This window comes from Gymnodraco acuticeps, unplaced genomic scaffold (genome assembly GCF_902827175.1).
Source record: "Gymnodraco acuticeps unplaced genomic scaffold, fGymAcu1.1, whole genome shotgun sequence".
Lineage (NCBI taxonomy): Eukaryota > Metazoa > Chordata > Actinopteri > Perciformes > Bathydraconidae > Gymnodraco > Gymnodraco acuticeps.
The window spans coordinates 472,187-482,313 of NW_022992021.1; the positions used below are offsets into that span (position 1 = coordinate 472,187).

The 10,127-nt window shown below is 42.0% G+C and overlaps 2 protein-coding genes across 2 annotated transcripts; one reads left to right on the forward strand and one right to left on the reverse strand.

Annotated features, from left to right (window-relative positions):
• The first annotated feature begins 527 nt into the window (after positions 1–527).
• Positions 528–7,358, forward strand: eef1akmt1 (EEF1A lysine methyltransferase 1). Its single transcript, XM_034201442.1, has 5 exons — positions 528–591; positions 1,565–1,737; positions 5,027–5,109; positions 6,216–6,502; positions 6,784–7,358. Exons 2-5 carry the CDS (start codon positions 1,606–1,608, stop codon positions 6,909–6,911), a joined length of 630 nt encoding a protein of 209 aa, XP_034057333.1. The 5' UTR covers positions 528–591; positions 1,565–1,605; the 3' UTR covers positions 6,912–7,358.
• Positions 7,359–7,528: 170 nt separating this feature from the next.
• il17d (interleukin 17d) lies at positions 7,529–9,824 on the reverse strand. The gene is made up of 2 exons (XM_034201443.1): positions 9,005–9,824; positions 7,529–8,159 (listed from the first exon to the last, which is right to left on the reverse strand). Exons 1-2 carry the CDS (start codon positions 9,298–9,300, stop codon positions 7,841–7,843), a joined length of 615 nt encoding a protein of 204 aa, XP_034057334.1. The 5' UTR covers positions 9,301–9,824; the 3' UTR covers positions 7,529–7,840.
• Between the last annotated feature and the right edge of the window lie 303 nt (positions 9,825–10,127).

Sequence of the window (10,127 nt, forward strand, 5' to 3'; positions counted from 1 at the left end):
TAACTTTATAATAAAACTTCCATTTAATAATGTATTAACTTTATAAACTAAATTAGCTTCAGATTTGTTTTTGTGAATTGCTTGGAAATGCAATATTGACCTCAGATGTATTGTAATAGAATTAGAAAGTGGCTTGAAAGTCAAGTTAGACTACCTAAAGTGTGTACTTCATTATAGTCCTTGAGTTATTTAACCAAATTGCACCAAACGCCTTGAAATGAGATATTATTTATAGGTTGTTTTTTTTAAATCTCAGGATTTGCAGATCACTTTTTCATATTCTTCTAAGGTTTGATTTCCTGCACTCTTGTGTATTTTGTGGCCTAAAACTTTAACCAAATCCCTTACAATAATTATTCTATTTAAGGACAAAGTAGTTCTTAATCTAAATTCATAAAGATAGCTATAGTGCATTTTACTACAGATGTGTTTTTCGGCTGGTGATAATGTAAAATCAATTGAAGTTAGTGTGTTGGAAATAGAAAAATACACCTAGTTTATTTTGTCCCATGCCAAAAGCAGCCGTAACACGTCATCACGCTGCGACTACAACTCACATGTTCACAACACAGCAGCAGCGATTCTGATCAGGTTTGTAGCTTTTAAATTATTTTAAAACTGTTACTTTTGTGTGTATGTTGTTGTAACAAGCACATAGTTCATCTGTGAAGTTAACTGTATTTAATCCGCAGTTTATTGTCAGACAGAAAGCGACGATCTTCGCGGTCTTTCATTCATTTATTTAAAGGCAACAACAGTGCTGGAAGAAGTATTCAGATATTAAACACAAGTTAAAGTAGAAATACTACAAAACTACAATACATACTACAGTGTCAACAAACTGTTTTACAAGCGACACTCCTGCATTAAAGGTGTAAGCATCATAATATGCTAAAAGTACCACAATAAAAGTACTCTTTACGGAGAATGACCCATTTCAGAATAAAATGTACATTATATTATTGTTCATTACTTTTGATTCATGCATGTGCTGCTGGTGAAGGTGGAGCTAATCGTAACTACTTAACAAAGAGCTGTGCATCATAATTGTATAGTTTATATGTTGTATTAATAATCGGAATCTGCAAAGCTGTCAAATATGTAGTGAAGACGTAGAAGTACAATATCTGCCTCTGAATTTAGTGAAGTAAATAGTGTATCAGGAAATAAACAACAATTTCTCCGCGAACCCAACTCGTCTATTACCAACCAGGGAGCTGTTGAAAATGTGCGCTAAAGGTCCTGGTGTGTGAGGACGAGCTCCGCGGATTGGTCCATTTTGGTACCGGGTACCGCATGACGTCATGCGGTTCCCGGAAGAAACAAATGGAAAAAGAGAAATCTCCAACGAGGCGTTCTGGGGCAGCAGACAGGTATTTTCTGTGTTGAGTTTTACTCGCTACAGGGTGTACTTTGAGGGTTTGTGACTCTGCAGACCGTTTACATGCAGAAAAACCGTCATAACACACAAGGGGACGGGTGATAACCAGAAAAGCATGACATGGGACCTTTAACTGAACCAGCCAAAATCAAATCAATTTTCAACCTATTTTTTTTGTTTCAGGATTTCTGTTCCTTTTATCCCTCATCCTGGTCTTCCTCACCATGAGTGACAGTGATGAAGACGCCCCGGCGCTGTCCGCTCACACGCTGGCCGCCCTGCAGGACTTCTACAGGGATACCAGCAGCAGCTCAGCATCAGACCAGTTCACTGTGGGGGCCGTGGGGGAGGACTGGGTGAGTCCAGGGAGACACACATACTACTGACATGTGACGTGTTTGATTCAGATCAAAATCATGTACACTATGTAGCTCTTTTTACAAGGTTACAATGTGCTTCAGAGACAGAGAAAGTGTCAAAGTGCAACTAAGAGCAAGAGGAAAACAAATAGGGATTAATATTAAGAATCAGAATACCTTTATTAGTCCCACAGAGGGGAAATGTACATTGTTGCAGCAGAAAAGAGCCAAAGACAGCTTAATGTTACTTAAGAAGCATGCATAAAAAAGTATTAAAGATACAAAAATTATAATAAAAAAAGTTACGCAATTTACAAAATACACATCCTGTAACAGTTCTGAGGATTTAGCATCCAGGAAGAAAAACAACTCAATGTAAAAATACCCAATAACATTTTTTAAATAATGTAAATGTTCAGGGAGACAGAAACACTACATGTTCTCTGTTTGATTCAGAAGAGATGATAATTTAATCTTGATGTACAGTATGTGGCTCTTTTCAAAAACAAGTTTACGAAGTGCTTCAGAAACAGTGTGGAATACTTCTTGCACAATTTTTAATTTTTTAATTTGTATTTTATTATATATGTTGCAACGTGGAGGAGCTCAGGTCAGAAGAAATGCATTGCCATTTCTACACTGTAGCTTTGTGCATATGACAATAAAACCTTTGAATCTTGAATCTAAGAGCAATAGGGAAAGAAATGGGGATAAATATTAAGAAGCCATCTGGGAAAAATGTAAAAATACCCAATAACATTTTTTAATTAAAGTAAAACAAATTAAATATATATTTAAAACACTACGTCTCTTGCTAACTTTAAATGTCAGTCTTGGCACGAGGTCATTAATCCATTATTGGTCAGGTTTAAAGTGAAACTCTGTATAGTTTAAAGCAGGGCTCTCCAGCACGTTGATCGAGAGCTACCGGTAGCTACCGGTAGCTCGCGGGCAGCTTTTCAGTAGCTCGATTATCGATTATAGCGTAGTAAGGTCACTTCTTGATTTTTCGGCCGCAGCTGTACAATAACGTTTTTTTATTTTAGAATGTTTTCTGTCACAAATATCAAATTGGTCGGTGACGCAGAGATCAAGTGACAGCGGCACAGCGACACCACACACGGAGCAGTCTGCTTTCTCCAGCAACACCAGTCCAGAACCAACAGCAGAATGACCCGCTCTGAATCAGGCCCTGTCGCTCAGACACACAGGGAGGGATTTGTGTTTTTTGAAAAACACTCGTTATCATCATGTCAGGTTTTTGGTGGATTTAATTAAGTCTTGGATTGCAGAGTATGAATATCCTCTTGCTATTTTCAGTTGATATATACGTGTGTAAAGTTTGTGAAGGCAGGAGGAAAAAAGCTTCCGCGATCACCGTCTCCTCCGTTCCACCAAGCCCCGCCCCCTCCTGAAAATAATGAGTGACAGGCTGATAGTGACCCGATAGAAACTTTATTATTCACTTAATCACTGAGATATAATGAAGCTAACTTAATCTCATACATTCATGGGATTTATGCAACAGTAAGACAGAGAATGTAAGTGTGCACCCACATGCACTATTTTAGTTGTTATATGCTGTTGTAAATACTCCTGTTGTCTGCTGTGTTCAGACTCAAGTCCTGTGTGTGATGCCACATTCAGGACATTCAGTGTCCTTTTCTTTAACAGAAGGCCGATGCTAGAAGCTGCAACTAGACCGCAGAAGTATTAGTTTTTTGTTTTTGAGGATGGAACAACTTCACACACAGATATAGGGAGGCTAGACCTATACAGTTGATTTATTATGCTTTATAATTTAATGTCAAGACGAAGAAGAAGAAGATGGCTGAGCTGTTCAGTGTCAATCCTGTGGAGATGGAGATGGAGGTTATAAATCTCCAAAATAATGTTCAGCTTAAGTCTCAGCAAAACTCACAACCTTTCTGGAGCCTTGTAGACCCAGAAAACTATAAGAACATTCACCAAGCAGCACTGAACACGTCTGCTTTATTTGGCTCTACAGACCTTTGTGAAGCAGCTTTTTCTGACATGAATGTCATGAGATCTAAATACAGACTCACTTCTGCAGGTCTCCCTTGAAAAAGAGATCTATGATCTCAAGGGACCAATCTGATTAAATAAAGGTTTGAAATGACAGAACAAGACTGATGGACATTTAAATGACTCTATTAGAGTGAACCTAAGTGGGTCCAGCATACACCTCTATGGTGGACTCCATGCAGCGCCATTCATCTCACTGACTGTGAAAAAGAGTGAATGCACTTATTTGACCATAAGTGCCATAAGATGCTTGTCAGGTGGTGATTAAGGACATGTATGTGAATGTTCAGTGATGTACTTACTATGTGGGCCATAATAATATGTGAGACATTGTCGTTTTCTTGGACCTTGATGTGAAATTAAGATTTGTGATAAGCTTTAGGTATTGCAATTTCACACGTGTACAAAAGTAGCTTAATTCAACTGATGAGTGCTATGTGAATACATGTAAGCGATGTGATGCAAGTAGCTCTTTGCCACTTTCATTTTTTCAAAGTAGCTCTCAGATGAAGAAAGGTTGGAGACCCCTGGTTTAAAGCATGCGATCAGATGAACTGATGTAACGTTGTTGATCAGTTATTAAAGGTCCCATGTCATGCTTTTCTGGTTATTACCCGTCCCCTTGTGTTATGAAGGTTTTTCTGCATGTAAACGGTCTGCAGAGTCAAACCCCTCAAAGTACACCCTGTAGCGAGTAAAACTCTAACACAGAAAACACCTGTCTATGCTGCCCCAGAACGCCTCGTTGGGGATTTGTCTTTTTCTTTTTTGCCGTTACGTTTGGACCAATCCGCGGACTTCCTCACACACACACACTCGGCAGGACGTTGCGAGGCTCGCTGCTGCGAGGAGCGGGACACTGTGAGCTGGCTCACTGGTGTGGGGTCGGCGAGACAGCGAGACACCGCGGAACTCAGCCTGGGCACACACACAAACTCCCAGCCAGGCTGCGGGTGTGTGTGTGTTTTGGGCTGGGTTTCGCCGTGTCTCGCTGTCTCGCAGACGGCCACTGGGTTCACAGGGAGGGGGGGCAGGAGCTCCAACAAGCCGTGTAGGACAGAGAGTGAATACACATACTATACAGAGATGCTGTATGAGAAACCAATGTGAGTTTGGAACACTGAACAATATAAATCTATTCCAGTAGAGCTCAACAATTGAATTATGATCAGTAGAAATGGCCATGACATGGGACCTTTAAAGTTCAGAGTGTTAGTAGTAATTGTCTGTGTTTCTGCAGAGCCTGAGTCAGTTCTGGTACAGTGACGAGACGGCAGCTCAGCTAGCAGAGGAGGCCGTACGGGAAGCTGGAGAGGGAGGCAGGTAAAACCACACACACACACACACACACACTTCATTTAATTAAGTACTGTTCTATTTGTTTTTACGCTTTATATTTTGGCCTTAAAACATTTTTCTGAGGTGCTTTACAATGACCTTCATGACTACCCCAGAACGCCTCGTTGGGGATTTCTCTTTTTCTTTTTTGCCGTTACGTTTGGACCAATCTGCGGACTTCCTCACACACACACACACACACACACACACACACACACACACACACACACACACACACACACACACACACACTCACTCACTCACTCACTCACTCGTCAGGACGTGGCGAGGCTCGCTGCTGCGAGGAGCGGGACACTGTGAGCTGGCTCACTGGTGTGGGGTCGGCGAGGACGGGTGGCGCAGTGGTCTGTGCATCCGATCATCAGATCAAGGGGGAGTGCTGGGGAACTCCAGTTCGAAACCCGCTCCTGCCGCCACTGCGTCAGGCCGTTGTGTCCTTGGGCAAGACACTTCACCCGGATTTGCTCCTGTGGGTAATGTCCACAGTACATGTATAATACTAATGTGTACTTGTAAAAGCGCCTCGATGTCTTCGAGGCGTGAAGATGGACGGTGTGGCGCAGTGCGCTGTGCAATGATCATCAGATCAAGGGGTGAAACCCGCCGCTGCTGCGTCTGTAAAGCCGGTGTGTCCTTGGGCAAGACACTTCACCTGAACTTGCTCCTGTGGGTATTGTCCACAGTATCTGACCATTGCATGTATGATATATGTGTAATGTGTGTATATGTAAAGCGCTTTGAGTCATTGAAAAAGCGCTATAATAAATGTAAGGAATTATTAATTATTATTACAGTGTCTTTTTATGAAATATGACTGATGATAAACAATATGACACATTTGCATTAAATCTAAGCTTCTCGTCGAGGGCGTTGTTTAATACTCACATTCTGCTGCCTTTGTTTTCTGTCTATTTCGTGTATAAACAAGATATTTCTCCTCTATGATGGATTGATTCTGAACATTGGTGCAAAATGGCAGCTGCAGAAAGAAAGTCCTCTCTCTGCGTCTGGGAAACCAATCAATCACAACCAGACATAAAATCTCCTACTTCTGTCTCTCCCCCCTGCAGGATAGCGTGTGTGAGCGCTCCCAGTGTTTACCAGAAGCTGAAGCAGGGCTCGGTGTCCGGCTCTGATCGAGTGTCGGCCGTCGTGTTGGAGTACGACCGGCGCTTCTCCACGTACGGCGAGGACTTCCTGTTCTACGACTACAACGAGCCGCTGGCCCTCTCCAACGCGCCGCCGCAGAGCTTCGACTTCGTCATCGCCGACCCGCCGTACCTCTCGGAGGAATGTCTGACTAAAGTGGCCCAAACCGTGAAGTACCTGAGCAAAGGCAAAGTGCTGCTGTGCACAGGTGAGAGGGGAGGGGGGAGGGAGTTTCTCTTATAGCATTTGTGTTACAATATGTGATGATTTATTAAAGATAAATGTATGACAGAGGCTCAACACAATGAGAGACACTTGTAAATATCCGGATGAAAACAACATTTAATCTGCTGTGAGGTGAAAACGAAGATATAATATCCAATATTTATACACTTGTGTTTCAATAAGACTAGATTTGGTTGAGTTTTGTACCTACATTATCCCTAATGTTTCACCGTGTCACAAATGTCTGATGTTTTTACTCTACAGGAGCCATCATGGAGAAAGTAGCCAAAGAGCTTCTGGATGTGAACATGTGCAGCTTTCTGCCAAAACACAACAAAAACTTATCCAACGAGTTTCGCTGTTTCGTCAACTATCCGTCTCGACTGCTCTGATTGGTCCAGAGAGAGAGAGAGAGAGAGAGAGCATGAAGGAGGGACGACGACTTGGACTGAACCTGCACTTGTGAATAGGACTCAAAGATAAACAAATACTTCGTCATCTGCTGGCTAAAAACAGTTATTCAAAACATGGAAAATGTTCTGTTAGTATTCAAGCAAAAAAACAGCAAATGTTTGGTGGTTCAGTTTCTCAAATGTTTTTAATATCATTTTAAATTAAATATATTTTGACCATGGATCTTTGAATGTAGAAAATGTCGATGGACATATTCAAATGTTTTACTAAATTCTTCTGTTGCTGTAAAAGCTGTATTAAAGTGTTTACATCAGTAGGTGGCAGCATTGATCAGGTTATAGATGATAATGAGACATTTTATCCCATCGTTCAATATTTGTTTGCTTTTACTTTTAAAAGGTTGGGAACACCCAAATTACAAATAATGTTCTCATGTATTGTATTCGATCTTAAATGCACACAGTTTACTTTTTCCTGCATTTTAGTTGCACCATTGTTTAAATGGTGCTGTTTTTATTGCACTACTTTTCTTCCTTATTTCTATGAAAGTTCATTGTCAAAAACGGCACCGTAACGTTTGAGCATTTGACAATGAAGCTTGAATCAAATCAAGTTTGGGTTCCGGAAGGCCAAATCCAAGCTTAGATTAAAGTGGGCTGGATATAAAATGTTATTTAGGAACAAAACAGACACAAAAACAGACCTTATTTACTTCTATGTGAAAACGTTTTCAAAAGATGAAGATCAGAAACTCTGCTAAACCCTTTATTATGAATGATAATCATAAGGGCGTCTTATTTGCACGTACAATTCACTTAAATTGCTTCAAATGTCAGGGGGGAGATGATGACCCAAAGAAAGTGGATCAGTTGTACAAAACTCATCCAGAGTCCCACAGTCTGCTCCCTCACACCTTCCTCCCCTTGGACCCCCCCTCTCTGGCCTTGCTCTCGGCTCTCTTCAGGCTCTGGTTGCCCGCCCCCTCCCTCTCCTTCTCCTGCAGGGGGACGCAGGTGCAGCCCACCGCGATGGAGACGTACACTTCGGTGTAGGAGTGTCTCCCCCCCAAACAGGACCCGGCTCTCCGCAGGATGACGGAGGGTGCGTACACCGGGGTGCTCCGGTAGCGCGAGCTCTCCTTCCCGTAGGGCCCGAACAGGCAGCCCGTGCACAGGCAGTACGCCTCCGGGATGTAGCGGGGGTACCGGGCTGGGTCGTAGGAGAGCCTGGGGTGAAAACAATTAACATATCAGTTTTTCATTGGGTCACCTTATTGCTATTGAAAGGAAATGGGACTTTTCAATGAAGAAACTGCAGAACCTTAATAATGTGTTGTTTTAATAGAATAGAATAAGCACTAAAAACCATTGAAAAGAGGAGTGTGCTACTGGTGCAGTGCAGTAATCAAATGCTACATGAGTTGGAGTCACGAGACTCAAGAAATGGAAGCAATTGAAAACAAATCTATACTTTTCAATAAAGAACTGCAGAATTTTCATAAAATTACTAAAATAAAGAAGTGCGTTGTAATCATATCTGGTGGCATGGAATGGAAGTTAATAGGTCCCATAATATGGAAGCTGTTGTAAGGAAATGAGATTTAAGACTAAAGAATACATTATGTGTATAATAACATTCAAATAAAATAGAAGAAATCCAATAAAGTTGTGTTTCCTACATGTCCAGTGTAATAATACATTTCTGCATTGATATTGGGGCAAATGATATGGAAGCTTTACAAATAAGTAAAAGTGCTTTTCTGCATAAAAATATTCTGCAGAAGAAACACTAAAATCCAATAAAAAGAGGTGTGTCTTAATTGACCAGTGAAGTCATAATATCTGCTTTGGATTAGGAGTTAAACGATCACAAGACACGGACGCATATATTTAAAAGAAAATATACTGATGAACATATTCACATACAATTGAACAAATAACACTAACATCCCAAAAGGAAAGGTTTGTCCAGTGTAATAGTTATAAGGTCACATGACATTCTAATCAATCACCCAGTTTAAACGGTTATTTATGGATGGTCCAACAACAGCATATTATCCCCCTGCTCTCACCGGTAGGCCCAGGGGGAGATGCTGAGCAGGTTCACCGGGAGGCGGGTCTTGCGGTCGGCGGGAGTGCGTGCTGCTGCGGCCGGGCACGTGAGGTTGAGTTTTTCCTGCGGCTCGAGCTCCAGCGCGTGGTGGAAAGCGCTCATCACTCCAACAGAGAGTCGCCCGAACATCTGCTCCAGGATCTCCTCCGGGAGGTCCAGGCAAGACCGGTTCCTGGTGGCTTTCTTCCGGACCCGAACCGCCCCGAGAGGCCAGCCCAGCAGCAGCAGCAGCACGAGGATCCGTGGAGGAAACATGAAGGAGATGTGGTGTTCCAAAAAGTGTACCTGCGCGCTTTTATCGTCTTTGATTTTCTTGAATATGAAGATTTAAAAGTATGACTCCAGTTGAAGCTACTTCCCCCGGTTATAATCCAGTGAAATGTTGGAGTGTCACAGTCACAGTCCACATCTTGGACACCGAGGCACATGCGCGCCGCCATGGACACTGTGGAAACATTTTGGCACAACTCGTCCTCAGGGTCGCCAGGTGTAATAATTGACTCAGAATGAGAAATAATTACCGAGTTGCAAGTTTCACACTTCCCGTTTCAGCTTACTGTTAAGAAAACAATGCCAACAAGAGTGTTCTCATGTTGCCTTTCTCCTCCGAAGTGTGCGTAAAGTAAAACAAAAAATCGTAACTATTGAAACAACTTGATCCATCGAGCAGGACGAGTTTAAATCACACTGAAGGACACACTGATAGAATCCAGTCTCACTCCGGTGATAAAAGAGGCCGGAGTGGGAGAGGGGAAGTCCAGACTGCTGGCTCTCTCTCTCTCTGCTGGATCCTGGCTTCACACCAGAGTTGACTTCACTCCACTCAAGATAAATAGATCCAGTTTTAACAACCTCTTCTGTCCGCTCCGGTTTCACAAGGAAATGATCACCTCTAGTTCAAATCATTAATACATACAAATCATGTTGACCTGTTTTAAAAAGCACATTTTAGTGTCGGTCTTCTGTCAAAGACCCCATTACTGCCTGTCACTTTTTTATGATGTGCATTCAGATGTATGTGAGGAAAAAGCTTTAACATATGATTCATCTAAAAAGACAGTTAGAGCATAACTCAATACAGT